The sequence below is a fragment of the Barbatula barbatula genome (assembly GCF_947034865.1).
Source record: "Barbatula barbatula genome assembly, chromosome: 24".
Lineage (NCBI taxonomy): Eukaryota > Metazoa > Chordata > Actinopteri > Cypriniformes > Nemacheilidae > Barbatula > Barbatula barbatula.
In genome coordinates this window covers 8302116-8324908 of record NC_136787.1, presented here as the reverse complement: position 1 = coordinate 8324908, position 22793 = coordinate 8302116, and the positions used below count along the sequence as shown (strand labels likewise).

The following is a 22793-nucleotide window of genomic DNA, read 5'->3' as shown; positions in this document are numbered from 1 at the left end:
GCATTTTATTGTTATATGATACATTTTTAAGCAAAATGACGAGGATCTCCGTGACGAAAGTGCGTCGACGAATCAGAAGCCGCAACCGTTTCGTGTTCAAATGTTGGCGCGTCATAAAAAGCCTTCACCCACAACTGCATAGAAAATACATTTCACTTTTCCTTCATGGCCGAAGTCTTAAACACGTAAGTATCATTACTTATTACTGTGTTTTCTTTCTTAATTTATAATGTTGCAGATTAGCAGCAGCAACGGTGTTGTTAGATCGTGATTTAGCCTAAATCTGCACAGCGCAACTAGCGTGTCATTTGTTGGAGACTGTTGTTTCTCGTATAAGGTCCGTTCTGTTGTAATAACAATAAACACGACAACATACAGATAACTGTTGTTGGACAGTGTGTGGGCGGTGTCTTACTTTATCTGCAGTCTGTCACTCACTTAACGTGTGTTTGTGTTATGTTCACAAACGCATCTTTACACACTCACACAGTAACGTGTTGCACGAAGCTGGTTTTAGTGAGTACACCGCTAAGATGGAGTTTAATTTAACAAAACTCTTTCATTGGGTCTCAAGTGTAAACACCAAGGGTTTGAATTGAACTGTTTTTACGGTAAGAGTCGAGATATAAAAGTTTGACCAATCAGCTGTGAATAACGCGACACGGATATGACGTCACTAAGGTCTTCAAAACGTTTTTACATTAAGCGTTTAATTTGAAATTAAAGCTTCAAATATTAAAACACATTCGTCTGTTCATTTTAAATGTTAAAGTTAATAAATCTGTATTCGTTTTTGTGTCATTTAGTTTTGCACCCACAACATAACAAATAGAGAAATTGTATCAACCAAATAATAAATCATATTATTTTATATCATAATTTGTGTTGATTTGGTTTTTAAAAAACATTTCTAGTCCGCACCTGCCTGGTTCTTGAGATTAAAGGAGTAGTTTACTTCAAAATAAACATCAGGTGCTCATTTTGAAGTGAACTACTCCTTTAAAATGTAAATGGTCTACGCAGAGCTCCCCTGTGCTATCATGGCTTTATTTATACCCCTTTATTCTTTCATGCTTTGTGCTCTCGTGTGATTTTGCAAATATTTACCTATAACCTGTTTGTTTCCCCTTTCAGCATTATGAATCGCTGTGAGTTTGAAGAAGTGACGCGACATATTAATGACAAAATCTCAGTGATTAAAAGACTTCTGGAGCTCCGAGCTGTTGGTATGAAGCGTTTATTTAAGCCGTTTCATTTTAATTGAGATCAAAACTTTATATGGTGTTACGATTGGATACAATATGGGAGTCACGTGATGTTTTTCAGCGAAGGATGCAGACAAACGAGGAACTCTAATCAAAGTCGAGCAAGAAGTCAATGCCATCAATGAGCTTCTCGATCGATTTGAAAGACATGTAGGTCAACAGAGAGACCTACTAAAGCATCTAAAGGTGTGACGTTTTTTTATCTGCTCGCATTATACGATATCATAAACATATGCAAGGTTATGCAACTATTATTGATGACTAAATAGTCTTAAACACTCCCTTCAAAAGGATCTGGAAGAATTTTTCCAGGAAGATGAACAGGATGCCCATCACCTAAAGAACAACACACCCCTGCACATGCCCAAAAAAGGCCAACAAGCAGCACCACAAGAGTATTACTTTATTGATTTATTTATTTGTAAATGTCATTTTGTTTACAGATCTTATATCTTCTGTATAGATGGTGGCATGGTGACTTCAGTTTGCTTCATCATTCATGGGGACACGAAAAAATGTCAGACCAACATGAGTAACCTCAGCCATCTTGCGTTTGACTGAAACTGATGAGTTTGGCTTTTTGTGTTCTCTTCAGAGGAGGACAGGTGGCAGTTCAGAGCAGGCAGACAGATGCGCCGCTGGCCCCGCAGGAACCCGGACCGCCTAAGAAAAATCAGCGCAACCAGATCAAAGAGATGGAGTTCATTACTGTTCTAGAGTTTGACAGCATACCACCGTGAGTCCTTCCATATCGGTCTAAACAAACTCTTAAAACAAATGAAGATGACAACGATGAGCAATGGTTCTGTTCCACAATCTAGTGAGCTGCCTACATACTGTAAAAATAATTATTATATGCTGACATGTTTGAGAAAGTTTGTGAGTTTTCACAAAGTTTCAGAGAGTCACTTTCTTCTGACTCACTTTTGTTGTCACAGGTACATGAAAGGACGTGTGACGTACGACCATCTGAACGCTGCGGTGCAAAGCATCAACACAACCGTAACCACCAAATATAAGATTCTCCATCAGCCAATCAAGAGCCTGAACAACTTGTCCCGCGCTCTCCACCAGCGCTTTAAAGACCAAGAAACGAAGGACACCAAGGGTATGGCAGTTTTATGTCCGTTCACAGGTCAAAAGCCTGACCTTACTGATCCCCCTAGTCCGTCATGTATTAACAGTCTTGTCATTTGGGGAATTGCAAGTCTGCAGTTTGTTCCAGAAAACTATTGAAGCCACGAGCACACACACCGGCATACGTGCTGCGGTGACGGAGGACATTTGTCCTGGTCGGGTGTTTAATAAGCTCTTATGGTGTGACAGATGATCCATCAACTCCTTTTGTGTCCTGCAGGTCAGTTTTTCATCGTGGAGCAGGACATTCGAGAGTTTGCCCAGTTGAAGGTGGACAAGAGGTTTGTGGGCATGTTGAACATGTTACGCCACTGTCAGCGTCTGAGGGAGGTCAGAGGAGGCGGGGTAACACGTTTCATCTTGGTGTGAGATCTCGGAGACGCCCACCTACAATTTCCTAGAATTTCTGGGAGGCTGGAGATGCATAATTGGTTTAATGGGATGCAGTCGAATGCCATTTGCTGAATTTACAGTGAAATACTGTTTTAAAATATGATCTCCTCTGGATATTTACTTAAAGAGAGAGTTCACCAAAAAGATGACCATTTCATGCTGTTGCAAACCTGTTTGATGTCTTCTGCAGAACACAAAAGAAGATATTTTGAAGAACGTAGGAAATCAAACAACATCTGTCCCCATTGACTTTTACTGTATAAACACAAAACCACAAAAGAAATTTCTCAAAATATATTATTTTGTGTTCCACTTATTACATAGTCATATACTGGTTTTAAACAACTAGAGAGTGAATAATAGATTTTTCAAGAATTTGTATTGAGCTGTTTCATTAAAATGTATCTGTATATGGCTATCAATAAATCAGCATCCTTTTGATGAAAAACAGACACATATTGTCAAATTTCAGTGATGACATTTTTGTAGATCTGTAATTTTCTGTGAAAATTCATTACATTTAATTGTTGTATTATTTATATTGTCAAAGCATCAAGAATATTGTCATTTAAAATGGAGCTTAAATAAAAAGACATAACCTCATCTCAAAAGTGTCATTTCCAACATTTATGGGACCAAATCAAGAGCTGTTTTGCTTTTATTGATTTTTGTAAATGAAAGGAAGTGACTTCTATATATGAAGAGAATCAAGTCTCAACTTTACCCTGTTATCTCACCAAAAGCCCAACCAAGCGTGTCATTTCTCAACCAAGTTACAACTCAACTGCAGGTTAGACATTTCTGTCCATGATTTGTCATCTTGATTCACTCCAAGAGATACGAAGCCGCACGTACAATGACAACTGCCTTGACACTACTGGTACAAAATCTTGATGTTCTCAAGTGCATTACGTGCTGGGTATAACCTGAATAAAATATCTCATGTTTTTTTCTCCAGCTGAGAAGTCCTGTGCTCCTTTCAGCCATTTTGATTTCAGGAATCGGAGGAACCTTCCAGTATGGCTTTCATATATCTGTACTGAACTCGCCATCGGTTGTAAGTACTGCATGGTTTGGTTATTAATCATCGTAAGGTGATTTACGGTCTTTCTTGGCCCACCGATTGGGCTGTGGGGGGGCTGGGTGTAATCAGTATTAATCAAATCTGTTTCCACTGCTGTCCTAAAGGGAGACATTCCCTAAGGATTCAACAATCAATACATATCAGAGCTTATGAGGTGGTGCTAACATGTGAAGCACCAAAGTTCGATAAAATGAAACGAATGGCATAATCAAGCAAGACCTATGCTTACATTGCAAGTTTATTAAAAACCTGGTGAACAGCACCTGCCTGCAACGTTACGGCCGTTCTCTCGAGCCCTGGGAGCTGTCCATCATCTGGTCCTTCATCGTGTCCATATACTGCGTCGGTGGACTGATCGGCACCCTCTCTGCTGGACGTCTGGCAGCTGTGTATGGAAGGTAAACTGCCTCTGGAGATGCATTCGTATACATCGTAAATGTATCCGGTAACCTTGTTTGGGTGTACGTGAGCGGCTGGCGTCAAGGCCTCTAACATGGATCCCTTAACAAGCTACTTTTCAGAATTTTCTAAGAGCCGTTATTGGTATTGCGTGTTGCCACTCTGCTCAATATGTGAATCGATACACAAATGGGAGTAATTTAATAAGTAATGCAGGCTTTTAATTTCAGAATTGACATGGAATTATACAAGGGGAGGAGAAAACAGCCAATGATGATTTTTTAAACCATCTACCCTGGATTCGTCCTTATGCTGTGTTAGTGTAGATTAAACAGTTCACCCAAAAATACAAATTCTGACATCATTTATTCACCCTCATGTCCTTCAAAACCTGTATGTGACTCTTTGTTTTGTGCAACACGCAAAAGAAGATATTTAGAGAAATGCCTCTGTGGTTTTATATCTATACAATGGAAGTCAATGAGGGTCAATGGTTTCTGGTTACCAACATTCTTGAAAATATCTTCGTTTGTGTTCTGAAGAAGGAAAGAAAGTAAAATCATCAAATAATTTTCATTTTGGGGTGCTTATCATATCTGTCATATCTGTCTCTCAGCAATGGAGTGTATTCTTCCTATGGCTCTTTGCATTCTCTTTATATCTCTCCATAGGAAGAAAACGCTGCTGTTAAACAATGTGGTGGCAATCTGTGGTGCTGTCCTAATGTTGTTGAGTGAAACCGCACTCTCATTTGAGATGATCATTGTGGGACGTATCGTATACGGCATTAATGCTGGTGCGTACAATTGTTGCTACATACAGTACAGTATGCAGTACTCTCTATACCTAGAAAAATTGTTGTTTGATTTGTTATTTGGCGCAGGTGTGAGTTTGATCGTCCATACTCTTTATATACTGGAATGCGCCCCCAAGAGGTTGCGTGGGATGGTTGGCGTTTCTGTGGCTTCTTTCGTCTCATTGGGGAAGTTCTCCGGACAGCTGCTAGGAATCAGGTGGGGTGTTCGGCTAATCTAATTCACAGAATTGAATCTGTATCAGACTTGGTTGAAATGTTTGTGATATCTTGGGTTCTTCTGTCCGAACATACTTCAATTAAAAATGTGTATATTTACGATTTCTAATTGGAAACATATTACACAGATTTCTTTCTTTTTTTAAGGACTATACGTTTCTTGAAAACTATTTGAATGGTGTATGTGTGTTAGTGAGCTGCTGGGCACTGAGGAGCGCTGGATCTGGTTGCTGGCCTTCAGCGGTGTGACTGGTCTTCTGCAGCTGCTCACCTTGCCTTTTCTACCTGAGTCCCCACGGTACCTCCTGCTGGAAAGGGCGGACCGTCACGGCTGTGAGACAGGTCATAACTTGCACTGTGTTATTAAACTTTGTAGGGAAATAACTTGTACCGCTGCTCATTTAAAGGAAAAGTCTACCCCCAAATAAAAATTCTGACATCATCATTTTGTCATTCAAACCTGCATGTGAACCTTCTGAGAAATCTCTCGGTGGTTTTGTGTCCCTACAATGGAAGTCAATGGGAATAAATGTTACCTGCATTCTTCAAAATATCTTCTTTTGTGTTCTGCATAAGAAAGTTAAACAGGTTTAGAATGACATGTCATGAGGGCGAATAAATGATGGAAGGATATTCATTTTTGGGTGACGTGTGCCTTTAAAGGCCCAAACATAAGCATTCATTAAAAATCATTTAAGTATGCAAGTTTTAAAGGTATAAATGTATATAAATTGACTTTTTACAAAGAATTCTACAAAAGGTATGCAGAATACCTAAGCAACACCTATAATTCAGCTTAGCGTCATGCTAAATCATGTTAGCTTCATGTTAAAATATGTAAGCATTATGCTACCATCATGGTATGACATTTAGCATAGAACCAAAGTTCGTTTATGAAAGATCCTGACACTCGGCGGCCATGTTTGAAACACCTCTGGGCAGCTATGTATGTCATAGCAAGTCCACAGTCCTATCTTCTTGAACGGGGAAGGTATGTATTTCCAAAATCGCTAAATTAAACAGCATATTTCTGATCAATAATTAAACTTGACATGAACTAAATCACAACTTTGGTTTGCTAAGCTGAAATTGCGCTATAAATCACAGTTTTCGAGGTCGTCTTAACTACTGCGCCTGTGCACAGTCTGGCAAGCTTCTCACAAGAGCCCCGTCCCAGAGAATGGCTTGTTTTACTGGAAGGCAGGACTTCCTAGAGCAGCCATATTGAGCGTTGCATTTCTTGCCATATATTGCAGTGGCTAATCTTGTTAGTATTAATATCTTTGGTTAAAAAAAGTTAGTATCATGGTAAAACATGCTAGCATAATGCCAGTATCATTGTAAAACATGCTAGTATCACAACTCATTATGTTAGCATCATGGTATAACTCATTAGCACTATTTTCCAAGGCATAACCTTCAGAAATTGTACCTATCTACTCCTACATGAAATACAGTCTGAGTTTTAGATGTGTATGTCTGTTTCATTTTTTGTTCAGCTTTACGAAGGCTCTGGGGAGCTAAAAAGGACCCCAAACAAGAGATGGAGGACATGTTGGCTGAACACACTGCCCTGAAGGGCGTGAAGATCCACAAACTCATGGACCTCTTCCTCGACGTCAATGTCCGCTGGCAGCTCCTCACCGTCATCGTCACTTTCGTCACTCTGCAGCTCTGCGGCATCAACGCCGTGAGTCTCAGCTGCTGTCAAAAACCTTTGCCATATGCCACATAGTGTATTCAGGAATCAGGCTGAGAGCAGAGAGCAGAAAACACATGGCATAAAATCGCAATTTATTTTCCCTCAATGGAAAATCTGACACTTATTCATCAAATCTATAGTTGGTATATATGATCATTATGAATACAGACAGATACATGATAGACAGACGCTCTAAAGTTGCATTGGATAAAAGCATCCGTCAAATGCAAATTAAATGTATGTAAATGTAAATCCTGTGTTTGTAATGTGTTTACAGGTTTATCTCTATTCATTTGATGTGTTTCAAGCGGCTGGTATTCCTAAGGAGAACCTGCGCTATGCCGCATTAGGAACAGGGCTGTGCGAAATTACCACCTCCATCGCCTGTGTGAGCTCTTCTCTACCACCTCACCCCATAGCTCACTTATACAGTATCTCGTCTGAACGCAATACATCATGTGGTGGGTCCTAAATGAAGTACTGTGCTTGTTAACTGTGTTGTTTTTGTCGAAGGTGCTGATGATTGAGAGCACAGGCAAGAAGGTTCTTCTCTTTAGGGGTTACCTGGGCATGGCAGCAGCGCTGGCCCTGCTTACAGTCACACTCTACCTCCAGGTCAGCTTCAATACTATTATACTTGGTTGGTCTTCTCTAGTATATCTGTGTTGGTGTCATCGTGACATTTTGGTATTATGAAGGAAAAGATTGCATAATTATGGATGTGTATACTCTTTAGGAGTTTGTGTCCTGGATGCCATACTGCAGCATGGTCCTTATTTGTATCTTCATTTTGTTCTTCTCAGCGGGGCCAGGTACATCCACACATGCTCTACCACACCACTCATGTATCTGAGAGGTTTTCTCTTTGTAGCTCAGTCATCTGTCCGTTAATTTTCTCTTTCACAGCGGCGGTAACAGCTCCACTGCCTGGCGAGATATTCACACAGTCTTATAAACCAGCAGCATTTACTGTGGCATGCACTCTTAACTGGGTCGGACTTTTTTTGGTGGGCATGTTGTTTCCACTCATAGTGGTAAGCTTTATTAAAATAGCTTCATTTAATTGTGCGTTATTATAGATTAAACTGTGTTATATATAGGCGATTAAAAACACATAACTATATTTTTCTCCACATGTGCAATTATCTCTCACAGAAGCATTTGGATTATTTCTGCTTCCTCATCTTTTTTGCGTTCTGCTTCTTCTCCGGCGTGTTCGTTTGGTTCAACGTGCCGGAAACCAAGAATAAAACTGTCCTGGAGATCACGGAGGACTTTAATAAAATGCACCAGAAACGAAGCGTCCTCGAGTCCAAACTGAGCTCAGTACACACCAATGACATCCAAGACACCGCATCTACCAAGCTTTAATACAGATGTATCTAAATTTAGGCTGACCAATAACAATCCAATACACACCCAATCTTCCTTGTTTTGATGACCATGTGCTTGGTTTTGCTCTTTTGTTTGTGAATAAAAAAGGCAAACTCTAAGCAATGTCCCATTTGTAAACCCAAAATCCAATTTCAATTATAGGTACTATAACTGTTGAATCTATACATTTGTACTTTGTCATGCTAAGGGACACAAATTCCGGTTTGGCCTGATACAGTAGTCAAGGTACAATGCATTTATTGACATTTCTGCTCGAATGATTATTAGTAAGACTGCAGTCTCTCTTGAGCATCGGTCCTGTCCTCGGGGGTGTGATGAACTCTTATCACATCATAAAGTTCCCAAATTGGATATTGGACTCCACCAAAATAAGTATGTAGCGTGACATCAGTCTTTAATCATTAATATTTATCCACACTAAGCAGGTAATTGCTTTATTTTTATACCATTTATTTCTATAATAGCTGATTAATGTGTAAACAGTCTCTTTTAATGAGATTAAATTCTGAAACGGGTCAAGTTTGCCTTTGGTCTGATTCGGTTGTGCCATTGTATAGAGACCATGAAACTAGACCTGTTTTAAACTGATACCAGATTATAATGGATTTATAGTATGACTGATATTTTTGTCCAAAACGTATGGTTTGTTCTTAATAGCGTATGTTGTCATAATTTGTCATAACATTTTTTGTGTGTTTGATTTATTCTTCAAAGTAGCGAAGCATTTTCTAGAATTAATAATGTTACTTGGTTTTATCAACACTGAAAACCCTAATAAGTGGACTGAACTAAATTGAGTAAACTTGTTGCCTCAATTTAATTAAAAATGAAGTCTCCTAAAACTTGCATATTTAAGTTCATTAACTTGGCAGTTTTGTAGACTATACTAAAATTATTCAGTTCACCAAACTTGGCGCTATTTAATGTACTTCAATTATTTTGTTCACTTGACTTGGTATTCATTTCAAGTGTAGTTATATATTTAACACTGCAAAGGTGGTGACAACAGTATTAGCGCTACATCAATTGTACAACAGTTTTTTCACCTTACAATGTATAACATAATATATTATACTGTAATATAAATATTACTGGGTTGTAACCACACTAAAGATGTGCACAATTTGAACAATATCCCAAGTTAACTACTGTACATCAATTGTAGAACTCAAGGGGGAAAAATACAAAATAAAGAGTGGTGTTAAAGTATCACAGTGAAGTATAGCATTTTGTGCCATTTACATTAGTACACGCTGGGTGAAATCAAACGTCTTGTGGAGTGATTTGGGGTAATTCAGGTCTAGAGCGTAAATCAGACCGAAGAGCAGGCAGATTGCTTTGGGAGGTCCATCACCACTTGGCCTTCAAGAATTATTCCAATCGAGCAAGTCAGATGCAAGGAGTTTGGGGGCTGAAGATCAGTCTCCTCAAATAAGATCCCAACTGGCACATCAAGGATAGTATTGCGATGATCAGACACCAAATAATAAAAAAAACAGGTATAAATACAGTATTGTGATCAGGAATCAAAGGCTCATCATCAATACATGTTTATCAGAATGCACACTAAGTTTATTAAGAAACAAATCACTAACCCTAAACCAACATTATATTAACATGCATTTGAATGTATGTAATTGTATATTTTTACTCAAATGTCTTGTACATAAGTGCTTCAGAAAATCTGCTTCTGGGCAGGGCTTCAGAAAATTCACATGCTGACAAGTAAACGCAAGTGGTTCTATATCCCGATCGAGTCCCAATCGTGTTCTAGTATGAACTTTTGCCACATGGAAAAGGTACAGTTTTGTATGACCACCATGTTTCAAATGATAATGTTTGAGAAGTTCCCCTCTCTTTGCAGTGTCAAAAATGCAATACTTTCATCTCCACTTGTCCTTGTCTCATGTCACCTGTAACAGCAAAGGTTGAAATATTATGTTTAACTAAGTCTGTGCAAAAACTAAGTATATTACATTATAACTTATAATTCAGATGGTAGTTCCTACAATGTTATTCAAAATTAAGTGTATTAATTAATATGTTTCTTTATTTCAAATCAAATAAAGAACCCTTTGATATATCAGTTATCATAGCGTCACCGTCACAAATCTATATCTTTAAGTTCATTGGTGGCTGACGTTACGGTAGCACGTTGTGTTTTATAATAGAAACGTACCACAGGGGTTTACACAAACATATTTCACTATTAAAAATCACACAACCTAACTTTATATATAAATATATATGTATTTACAGGACTAGCACATATTCCTTCTTGAATTGAGTTACCCCAGAGGTAATTCTTCCGCAGAACACGAAGGAAGATATTTGAAAGAATGTTGTTAACAGCCCCCCATTCACCTGCATTGGTTACGATAGAAGTGAATTGGGGCCTGTGCTGTTACCCCAGATTGAAGTGGGGTGTCAACAGAACACATGAGGCCAAGAGGAGCAATTATGTAATCCACAAATCAGTGCAAAAGTTTTCTTTTTGCTAGGCAGAACAAAACTCCTTGCATGGCAGGAACGTCAGAACGGAGTGAAGTTTGAAGTAAACCTAAAATACTAAAATACAACTTCAAAAAAATCTTCAACTGTGTTTGTACGATCAAAATCATTGAAATTTCCACCGATTTAAAGTTATTTCATGCTGTCCGTCTGCAAATGACGAAAAAGATGAGACGATTATGATGAGGTTTAATGAACTCTTTCACGTATTTCAGCATGTGGCATGTGGGCCTATGCGTGTTCCTGCCTGTATAAATATTATACACAAATGTATTAAAAGGCTTTTGTTTGAAAACTGTGCAACCCAGTGTCAGAAAAACTTTTTATGTTTCAAAGTTCATTTATAAACTTTGAAAAGTTTTTCCCCGAAATAAAAATAAGTAAATGTATTAACTTTATGGTCAATAACTGTAATTGAAACGATTTATTTTCTAATTAAAAAAATAGAAAAGACCTTGCACTTAAACTTTGCAAGAGGTGTTAACATTTTAGTCAAGAAGACAAATAACATATAATAATCTAGCTTTAGAAGGTACATTTTGAAGGTGGTGAATTAGTGTTGAATGAACTGATATTGTTAAATGACAGGACCAAAATGAAACATGTTCATTAATGTTTACTCAACCTCGCTCGATTGTTTAAGTAGGGTTTACAGTGAACCGGTTACTTGAGGTTTCACTCTGTGATGCTTTTTTAACCATACCAAACCAATCTTTGTTTTGCTTTAGTAATACAAAAATGTCATCTTGAAAAGAACATATTTTGGTACCATGACATGTTTGAACACAAACAATAAGCACACACTTTCAGATTAAAAGTTTTAGTCAACTTCTGAATCTCACTCTGCAAAAAATGACTTTCTTACTTTGTATTTTTGTCCTGTTTTCCAGTACAGATGTCTAAAGATTCTTGAATCAAGATGCATTTTCTTGAAAAGCAAAATGACAAGAAAATAAGTCTTGTTTAGACATAATAAAATATGCAATTTCAGCGAATTTGTGCTTAAAACAGGAAGAAAAACCTGCCAATGGGTTAAGAGAAATAATCTTGAATTCAGGTACCAAGAAAAAGGTTTTCTTTCCTGACCCCGTTGGCAGATTTTGAGCGCAAATTCACTGAAATTTCTTTTTTTTGTCCAAAACCAAGACCGGTCATTTTTCATTCATTCGAGAGTTCTGAGACATTAGCACTGGAAAACAAGACAAAAATACTAAGTAATAAAGTCATTTTTTGCAGTTAAAAAGGACACTAGTCACGTGACGACCTCCCCTGACATTTGTAAGTCTTTGAAATGATGTGTCTTCACCATTACGCAAAAACACCCTCTTACAGAACCGCTCGTTTTCCTGATTGGACTTTTGACCTGATACAGTCAGGCCAGCCCTGAGCCCATAAGTGACTCTCCGTTGATGTGGAAAAGATGAAATATTGATGCGTGCGGACCTCGGTATCGACTGTCTTGTTTATAGCAAGGGTTCAGAGGCGAGCGCGTGTCCATGTCTGATAACACAATCTACGCGCTCGAGCCGTGCGCTGCAGCCTCTCGTGAAACTTCCCAAATGCGTGCGCCCCGCACCCGCGCCCAAATTACGCACGCAGGGCGGTTGTTTATAAGCAAACCCCGAGGTATGCTCACGTTGATGATGTCAACCCAGTGTAACAATGTATATGCCACAGTAGAGAGTCGGGACGGCTACAGACTGTTGATACAGTGACATCAGATATGGGGAGTCAGACTCAAACTCCGACCGAGAGCGCGCAGAAGACAGAGCGCACGCTCGCAATGGACTGGCGCATGGGCAAAAAAGACATTTACTCCAGGTAAGAACAACAGGTAGAGTTGGAGCGTTCAAGCGTTTTGAACACATGGTTGTTTTAGTGTTTATTTAGCCATACCAAGTGGATCTTTCCCTCTTTTTTACAAGTTTGTGGTTTTTCCACATAATCTTGCAGTCACGAGGGGATTTTATTGGGGAATTGATCCACTTGCTCTAGATAGCAACATTTCATATCCTTTAGAAAATAATCTCATAAATGGATTTGCAAAGAAACCTTTTTGCTGTTTTATAGTCGAATGTCGTCATTTCCAGTGTAAAATCCATTCATAGCATTTCATCCTTCTTTTATAGTTTGCTTCATAAAAGTGTAGTTAGTTGCATTGCTTGTGTTTATTTGTTTGCTTAGTCTTCCGCGTTTACCTGAGCGTAAAGAACGACGAATCTGCTGTCACCATTGTTTTCTTTAAATAGCTATTGATGACTAATAGTTTCAACCCAGGCCGTTTTGACATATTTAAAGGTGTAGTTCATTTTCCAATTAAACTTCCGTCATCATTTACTCGCCCTCGTGTCATTTCGGACCTGTATGACTTTCATTCAGCCGCAGAACACGAAGGAAGATATTTGAAAGAATGTTGTTAACAGCCCCCCATTCACCTGCATTGGTTACAATAGAAGGGAACTGGGGGCTGTGCTGTTCTGTCACCAACATTTGATCAAAATATCTTTTTTTTAAGTCATACAGGTTTGAAATGACATTTGGGCATGTAAATGATGACAGCATTTTCATTTAGGAGGAGAACTGATCCTTTAATGGTGTTTTATACTAAATTGGGATGTGTCACATTGAAGGCATGTCTCGAGAAACGAAGTGGGAGAAAAAAATGAATGACTAATGGCACTTTCATTGACGTCGTTTCAGTGATAGAATATAAAACCTCTAAGGTGTGAGTCTCAATATACTTATATTTCTAATTATGCAGAAATCAATTTTTAAGTCACCCTCAGTTTGCTATAGAAAGTATATTGTATATTGAATGAGTTGTTTTTTGGTAATATTACAGTAACGTTTAATGGCATAAATAAATTGGCCTCATTTATAATGGGGTGAACGTGAGAAGGAAAACAATTGGTTAAGAGTTATTCATCATTTTCTTGTAATTGTAAATAATGCTTGAACAATTAAAATATCAGTTTACTCACAGATTTAATTCAATTGCATTGTCTACTATTTTAAGATCGCTCAGTCATTAACCTTCCCTTCTACTCAAGGAAACGTGATGGTTTGTGTAGAGATATTGCCAGGAAGAGTGTATGCCAGTCGGTGGCCACTTTGCCGTACGTCATTTAAACACAAGTGACTAAACACCAGCTGAGTTGCTGTCATGTGTGAGCGACCTGATAAGAACAGAGCTAAACTGTGCTGACGTGATATACAGCGCCTCATCTATATAAAGTAGTTTTGTGTGTGAAAGATGGGAAACCTGGGGTATAAAAATAAGATTTAGGGTCGTGGAGTTAAAAAAATATTTATTAGACTTATTTTATTCTTGTCGTAATTGTCGTTCAATCTCATTGACAGATAACAGTGCACAGTTAAAAAATCCTCTCTCTTTCTGTCATTAAACTCCCATTAAATAACAAAAAACAAACATTTGTTTGCTTTAGGGTGTTCGTGAATCGGAGTTTGACGCTTGAAAATATAAAGTGCTTTGGCTTTGACATGGATTACACTTTGGCAGGTGAGAACATTAATGATTCCTCTGGGAGAAGTTGTCAGGTTGTGTAACATTAATATCGTTTCTTTTACTTTCAACAGTGTATAAATCTCCTGAGTATGAAAGTATGGGCTTTGAGCTTCTTAGAGACAGACTTGTGTCAATCGGCTACCCGCACGAGCTGCTGGGCTACACATACGACCCCACCTTCCCTACACGGTGAGTGTGTGACATCTTTCATCATTTTATAATCAAAGTCTATGGAAGGGAAGTCAAGGAAAGGTTTGCTGTCATGTCATATGACCTGTGATGTCAGCATCCGAGGCAGGTCCTGTGCTTCTGGAAATCCATTTCGCTTTATTTGAAACTGACTCGGCGCTCTGACAGATAAGATGCATTCTGTCATCTGTCAAATGGCCCACCAGCGCTTTCTAGTCTATAGATCTTTATTTTGACAGTGAGGTTTACATTTTCAAACATTTCATGTTTCTAAAACTGGAATATTAGGTTGTCAATGAACATGCATTTACAAACATATTTTAAATTCATTTTTTTCATTGCAATCTAGAGCGTGCAAATGAGACGACTAATAGATAATGATGCACATGTTTTGCCTGGGAGCAGAGGGTCTCAATATGTTATTGTTATGAGTCGAGCAGATGCACACAGTTAAACTTTCTGCTCAGTTAAGCTGTGGGAGGTTATAGTTGGAAGATAGAATTTGTTATAACTCTTTGCACGACAACATTTTTATTACAGTTACAGCAGACACTTTTATCCAAAGCAAGAGAGTGAGCATTTAACATGTTCCTGTCAAGAAAATATATCTCACTGGTTTTAATCTAACTGTCCTTCCGAATCCTCACATGTCCAAATTCACTGTTTTTCAGGAAAAGCGCTATACTTTTTAAATGACTTAATACTGCGTTGACGAAGTTGACAAGCACTTTTTAACACTTTTTATTGGTAAGATATTTGCAAAACCCAGTGACAAGCAAGGGGTGACAAATGATTTATGGCAACAAATCAAAATCACAAAATATAAAGATACAAAGTGGTGATATGTTGATGGTTGCAGCCAGGCCAGCTGACAGTCTTGCCTGGGCCCGGGACAAGATAATCTTAGATGGGCCCCCCCGTGCCCAGATCTCTCCTTTTCCCTTGCTCTTCCTCTCCTCTGCTCTTCCTCTCATGTTCCTCTCCTCTGCTGTTCCTCTCCTCTCATGTTCCTCTCTGTTTCTTACCTTGCTCTACATTGACTTCACTAGTTCCAGCTTCACCGTCTGGGCCCCCCCCTATCCTGGGCCCGGGACAACAGACCCGTTTGTCCCCCCCTATCGGCGGGCCTGGTTGCAGCAGACCGGACAGGGTTTCCCTTCAACATTTCTCTTTATCGTGGTGATTTTAACATTCTTTCTCGTTTCTTTCTCCAGAGGTCTGGTGTACGATACCAAGAACGGGAACCTGTTGAAAATAGACTCCAATGGAAACATTCTGCTTTGCACACACGGCTTTGAGTACCTCAGAGGGTGAGTGAGATGTGGGTCTTTAATACCCCTTTTTTCAAGGAGGTTCGAAGAAAATAAAAAATGCAGCATGGGACAAAAAGTTAAAAGGAGGCAAGGTTAAAGCCTTTAAAGGAATGAAATTGCCTCCGTTCACTGTTCCCTTTTTGGAAAGTATCGAAGGACACCTATCCCCACTGTTTGAGTCAAGCACAGATGATGTATGAGATACATTCGTTTATTTATATCTGACACGTGGTGTGTAGGGAGGTTTTGCACAATGACTTTGTTTATGTGGTTGTTGGTTTCCTGATATGGATTTTGTTGGCAGCTAAAACACATGCAGGATTAACAGACGGAACTGGCATACTGACCCGTGGCTTATATCTACATACAGTGTGTCAGGATTTGTGTCCTGGTATAGTAGCCTGCAGAGACCTTCAAAAGGTCTCAGCTAAGTTTTTTATTGCAATGCGGTGAACAGTGAACAGAATATGCAATTCAAGGCAATTGAACTATTAAGGTTTAGTGCATGAAATGTAGTGGCATCTAGTGGTGAGATTGGGCATTTCACGCCTTCCTTTTTTTACGTTGTATTCCGAAGTTGTACTCTGTTTAAATAAAAAACCAGACGTGGTTTTATTTGGATCAGTGTGATCAATAGTTGTTAGATCTGTCTGTCACAAGGGACGGTGCGCAGCAGCAGACTGTCCTTTCTCCATCACAAGCTTTTTACTTCAGCTCATGTTTGTTTGTAAATCTGTCAGGATTCTTGCATCCATTAACACATGTCTGTCAGCAGCCAACAGATCCAGGAATATTATCCGAACAAGTTCATCCAGAGAGACGACACGGAGCGCTTTTACATCCTCAACACGCTCTTCAACCTGTCCGGTACAGACAGTTTAAATGGTTCGATGAATAATGGATCTATTATGTTACGGGGCTACAAACTTAATGTCTACATTTTTCTCACAGAGACGTATCTTTACGCTTGTCTTGTGGACTACTTCACCAAAAGCAGCAGATACAAAAAGTGAGTGATATTTTATTGCCAAAGTTATGTGGTTATTTTCGTGTATAATGTAAAAGCAATGTTAAAAATGTCAATTATCTTTGCCATCTAGGGCTTCTTTAAACAAACAAGCACACACTTATGACTTAACGTGTATCGCACTGCCATCCCACACTTTCCCTTCAAAAAAGAATCTCTTTTCTCTCTGATTTAGCTGCGAGAAAGGCTTCAAACATGGTGACCTGTTCATGTCACACAGGAGCATGTTTCAAGATGTGCGGGATGCCATGGATCACCTTCATGACACTGTAAGTTAAATGAAGCAATACCAGTAACATTTGCATGCAGATCAGATCATAGAAAAAATGAAAGACATTCTGAAGCATTTACACATTATTATTATTATTATTATTATTGAACTACTGAGGTATTTAATGTAAAGTAAATTAATGTTAAGTCTATTTTTTTCTCAGGGCACTTTGAAGGAAAGGACATTGAAGAACCTGGATAAATATGTGATTAAAGATGTAAGTAATGTGCGTTATTGATTCATATAATTGAACTTAATGTGCTTTATGTCTGTCTGTGATAATATATTTATTTATTGCACAAAAAATGATCATATTAACACAAACAACACTAGAAGCACATTGTATTTCCGTTTTACAAACATTCTGTTCTGTTTAGCCCCGCCTCCCTGTTTTACTGAGTCGCATCAAGGAGGTTGCCAAAGTTTTCCTGGCCACTAACAGCGACTTCAATTACACAGAGGTAAAGAGAACGAATAAATCTCATCTGCATGGAACAGTTTATTGGACCATAACATCATTTCATCATTTGTTTTTAATTTATTCATTCTTTCCTCACTCAGGGTATTATGAAATACTTATTAGATTCCCTGCATGGCCCCAGGGTGAGCAGCCTGAACACAAACACGCATCTTTCTATTGTTTATGATCTCACACACAAAAGACATCGAGTGGGAATTCTTCAAGGGATAATTCTCCCAAAAACGATTATTGGGTCATCATTTACTCACCCTCAAGTTGTTCCAAACCTGTATACATTTTTGCTGAACAAAAATATCTCATCCCCGTAGTTGAAAGGTTGAAAATTTGATCTGTTTGGTTACTGAAATTCTTCCAATGTCTTCCTTTGTGTTTAGCAGAACAAATAAATGTACACAGATTTGAACAATCTGAGGACAACGAGGACAGAATTTTCATTTTTGAGTGAACTCCCTTTAAGGACTGATATAACACAGCATACTCATGTATATATTACATTACACTGTTGTTTAGAACCCCAAAAAACCCTGGCAGTCCTACTTTGATCTGGTGGTAGTGGACACGAAGAAACCATTGTTCTTTGCAGGGGGAACCGTTTTACGACAAGTAGACACGGTGAGCTTTTTTTGGACTAAATTCTTAAGCGTAGATGCATCTATTCCACTATAAACATACATATGTCGCTTTTTAGAAATAAATGTAAACTTTTGAAGCTGTAATAAAAGAATTAACAAATGCACGTCGCACCCCTGATGTAGGACACTGGCAAGCTGCGTATAGGAACATACACCGGAGGCCTTCAGCATGGGACAGTGTATTCTGGAGGTAAAGACTTTTGTTCGGATCAAATTTTCATTTCTGTGCCAAGCTTTCTTGATGGCTGACATCACATGTTCTTGCTCAACCCCTTTCTTAGGGTCTTCAGATATTGTGTGTGACCTGCTGGATGTTAGGGGGAAAGACATCCTCTATGTGGGCGATCACATCTTCGGGGACATTCTCAAGTCCAAGAAACGTCAGGGCTGGAAGACATTCTTGGTCGTTCCTGAGCTTGTTAAGGAGTTACACTTGTGGGCAGACAAAAACAGTGAGTGTTCTGGTGTCATTTACTAATGATAACTTTAACCATCACATACTATATACAGCCGCAGGAGAAATTGAAGACCATCCCAAATTTTCATTTAATCAGCATTTCAGATGTATTTTGGCCTTTTGAAGTTCAACAAAATCAAACCTAAGGAGTGACAAAGTCATCCAACAGCAATGTGAAAGACTTACAGCATGACAAGACACACATGAAAACTGTGATACAAATAAAAGTTCACTTTTCCTAAATAAATGTACAAATATTACTGTTGTATGGCTTAAAAGCAGCATTTGAGGTCTGAAAAAATACAGCAGTTATTTTGACCTGTTTCTCCAGTTTTCATTTTCTGCAAATAAATCCAGATGGAAACTATATTTTTATTGGAAATTTACAAGAAATACTGTTTGTAGTTCACAGAATGAAACCAAAATTATAATTTAACCTAAACTCATACCTATAAATAAGAAAAGCTGAACTTGGTCTTTGAAATGGTCTCTCTATTTTTCCGCAGCTGTATGTTTAACTAATATACATTGTTAGCCTATTTTATACATCCATAAAAATGAACTTAAAATAAAAAAATCTTGTTTCTGTTACAGCTATGTTTGAGGAGTTAAGACATCTCGATATTTTCCTTGAAGAATTATATCAGTAAGAACGAATTTGTCTTCTTGCTTTATCTCTGTTCCACAATGACCTAATAAAATGTAAAAACGAACCTTTAATGTTAACCATAAACGTATTAAATATTGCTTGGTGGATGGGGTGGGCTATTTAGCCATTAGATCATATCCATATGATATAATATTACTGCATTATTTAACCACAGGTTGCAATATTAAAAATGGCCAATAGATGGCATCAGAGTACTCCGTCTGGCTATCTGCGCAGACTTTTCAAATCTACTGTCCGATTTATAAATTTTCATTAATTTCTTAATTCATCTTTACATAAGAAAAAAGACATGGCGCGTCTAAAATATACATTTTTGTTTCAAAATATTCTCTCATCAGGCATTTGGACAGTGAGAGCCGGGAGTGCCCAGATATCAGTGCCATTCACAGCAGGATAAAGGTTAGTTCAATGAAATGGAGTTGGATTTATAAAGCCTCAGTACACATTTAAAACTGTATTGTGATTATGTCACTGTTTTACAGATGGTGACATATGGCATGGATCTGTGCTATGGGAAAATGGGAAGTCTGTTTCGCTGTGGTTCCACAAAAACCCTGTTTGCCAGTCAGTTATTGCGTTATGCAGATATATACTCAGACTCCTGCCTCAATCTCCTGAACTACCCCTTCAGTTACCTCTTCAGAGCACCCCTTGTCCTGGTAACGGGTCCAATATAGTCGTTTATTTGAATACATAGAAAATACATTAACATTTATAATGTTTATCTAAGAAATACAAGAATGCCATTGTGAATTGATTTCATAAAGGTAAAGAAGGGACCAGTAAACGTATTATAAATGCAAAATATCAAACCACATAAATTTTTTTCATATAACACATCACATTAAGTTTGAATTTGTTGACATTAGTTTAAGTGAACTAACCATGAACAATACTTCTACAGCAACAATCGTATCATTTAATCTTAGTTTGTTCATTTTTCCTATTAGTAATACGTTATTAAAATCAAACATTATAACTGTTAACATTGGTTCATGCAAAATGACGTTAACAAAGATAAATAAATGCTGAAAAACTATATTCCTTATTCTTAGTTCATGTTTGCTAATGCATTAACTAATGTTAGATACAACTTATGTGTTACTTTCTTATTTTATTAAAGGAAACTTTAAGCAAACATTTAACTAAAATATAACATTAAAATAGTTTTTATAATTAATAATAATAAATATTATTAAAATATCAAAACTGTTAAACTATTATTGAAGTGTGATTTTATTTTTAAAATGCTTTTTCAAAATGACATGCATTACAAAGCAACAGATTTTTAAATGTTTCTCAACACTTTGTGGTTGTCAGACAATGGTAAATGTCCATAGTTATTCTTATGACACACGTGGATCAGCAGTACCTCGGTGTAAACTTCAGAAGAAATGATTAATACAGTTAATAAAATTACATCAAAGAAGTTCACAAATGTCTCATAAGGTAGAAAAGGCTGAGCATCAGTTGGATTTGTTAGATATGTCAAAATACATGTCAAATACATATGTCTAAATGACATTCAACATCTTTTCTGACTTTGGTGCGTTAAGACTTTTAACAACCTTTTTTTCAGTTGCCTCATGAGGTCGGTGTGGATTCACAGACCAAAGAAAAGACCACACCAGAGCTGTCAACCTTTCACATTATTAAACCCACACCCATCAAGGTTTGATTGACATGATCACTTTAATATGAATATATAACAATTTTGCATCATTTTGCACTAATGATTTGCAGTGTTTTCTTTAAATAACCACCAGTCACCTCTACAATTCTCTTGGCTTACAATGAATTAAATCTCCATACAGCGCCACGGCGAGTGCGAGGACAGTAATTGTGGACAAGATAACTGTGCCCAAAATAACCCGGATCCAATTGAGACGAAAGGACTGATGTGAATTTTTACTCTGCTGCTGTAAATATGAACCTCCGCACAGTATTCGTTCCTGTCATGTATTGCTGATACACATTGCATGTCGATTTGAGCTTGACTAGTTAGTTTTGGCAGAAAATCTTTGCTGAAAAGGTTTGCCAAGTTTCTTAATATTTATTAACGCCATCAATTGAGCTTGATAAAAGTAATCATTTCGTTAGACTTTTATACAAATGTTTTGTCCGTGCATTTGATAGTTCACATTTGATCTTTTGATACAGAGTATTATTTAGCATTTTGTTTGTTGTTCATGACTGGGTGTAAAACTGGGGTACCAGGTCACTAGGTCAACTCAAGTTGCCTTCCTTCAACTGCTCTATATATTAAAAGCTGCACGTTTAATTTATAACAGTGAGTTTTAAAGTAGGCTATTCTTTTATTCTGCCAATAAGAGCAAATATTTAAAATGATATTTTAATGTATTTACCTTTGTTGTTTTTTTGCAATGACATAATAAAGTGCCTTATTATTTTATTCTTTTATTTCATTCTCTGCCTGAAGGTGCACATGACCAATGCAGATCATTTCCTATTGCAATAAACCAAACCTATAAATAGATAACGATAGGCTTAAACGCCCAAGACCACTTTTAAGGTGTAAGTGAATGAACATACGGACATCTTCGGGAAAATCTCTGTACGTTGTCCGTAAGATGGCGGCAAAGCTTATGTTTTGTATGCAGCTGACTGCATTGCGATGGAAAATAAGCTTTGATCACGAGCTATTGCACGGCGTATCGTGACGGATGAAGCTCGTTTCTTAACATCCATAAATAAAGTATATGGTCTCGTATATGATTCGAGCTGGTTTCATGTCCGCTGCGTCGACCATTTTAGGCAGAAGGTAACGAACACGAAGATCTTTTTCAGCCATCGAGTAGGTCATATAGGCCTTTATGTGTTTGTGAGCGACGAATTTACAACATCTTTATGTCTTTAATGTCATTTAAACGCAATGCAAATGCTTAAACAGGTTACATCCGTGTGAATCTTTCGAAAACAACGTAAACTTTATATTCGCAATATATCATACGAATATTGAGTAATATGCAATTACATTTATTAAATCCAAGGACTACTTGTTACTCTGCCTGTCCCCTAAATTCTAGTTTATTATTTATAAATCCGGTCAATGCCTGACGAAAATAAAAAGCCGAACACCGGATGTGGAGCTCGTGGTCACGGAACACGTAAAATGGGCCTTTATTAGCCTATTATTATTGATATCAATTTACTAAATTATACTATTAAAATGGACTTTTGAGTGAAATCTATGCCCGCACATTTTAGTCACTGTGTTTTCTGTTTCAACCGTTTTCGTTATAGGCTAAACCGAAACGGGGATCTGTTGACAAATGACGTAACGTTAG

The 22793-nt window shown here is 37.8% G+C and overlaps 3 protein-coding genes across 6 annotated transcripts; all 3 read left to right on the top strand.

Annotated features, from left to right (window-relative positions):
- Nucleotides 1-40: 40 nt before the first annotated feature.
- Nucleotides 41-3495, top strand: ska1 (spindle and kinetochore associated complex subunit 1). Its single transcript, XM_079449261.1, has 7 exons — nt 41-185; nt 1135-1226; nt 1327-1451; nt 1557-1660; nt 1861-2001; nt 2204-2373; nt 2623-3495. Exons 1-7 carry the CDS (start codon nt 166-168, stop codon nt 2769-2771), a joined length of 801 nt encoding a protein of 266 aa, XP_079305387.1. The 5' UTR covers nt 41-165; the 3' UTR covers nt 2772-3495.
- LOC306889136 (solute carrier family 2, facilitated glucose transporter member 9-like) lies at nt 3493-8384 on the top strand (the record flags this gene model as incomplete). Its single annotated transcript, XM_079447857.1, has 12 exons — nt 3493-3585; nt 3754-3852; nt 4117-4277; nt 4950-5074; nt 5162-5291; nt 5505-5653; nt 6811-7001; nt 7291-7401; nt 7527-7628; nt 7750-7825; nt 7920-8047; nt 8169-8384. 12 exons carry the CDS (start codon nt 3493-3495, stop codon nt 8382-8384), a joined length of 1581 nt encoding a protein of 526 aa, XP_079303983.1.
- Nucleotides 8385-12185: 3801 nt separating this feature from the next.
- On the top strand, nt 12186-21898 carry LOC306889906 (cytosolic purine 5'-nucleotidase-like). Of its 4 annotated transcripts, none has more exons than XM_079449293.1 (18): nt 12186-12740; nt 14366-14439; nt 14517-14634; nt 15849-15944; nt 16723-16814; nt 16899-16956; nt 17150-17243; nt 17409-17462; nt 17623-17706; nt 17807-17848; nt 18237-18338; nt 18482-18548; nt 18640-18810; nt 19410-19461; nt 19824-19884; nt 19968-20144; nt 21065-21157; nt 21300-21898. In XM_079449293.1, exons 1-18 carry the CDS (start codon nt 12643-12645, stop codon nt 21387-21389), a joined length of 1623 nt encoding a protein of 540 aa, XP_079305419.1. In that variant the 5' UTR covers nt 12186-12642; the 3' UTR covers nt 21390-21898. The 4 variants fall into 4 exon arrangements, with proteins under 4 accessions (XP_079305419.1, XP_079305421.1, XP_079305418.1 ...); XM_079449295.1 differs by having other exon boundaries at nt 12494-12740; nt 21252-21898; XM_079449292.1 differs by having other exon boundaries at nt 12494-12740; nt 16720-16814.
- The last annotated feature ends 895 nt before the right edge of the window (nt 21899-22793 follow it).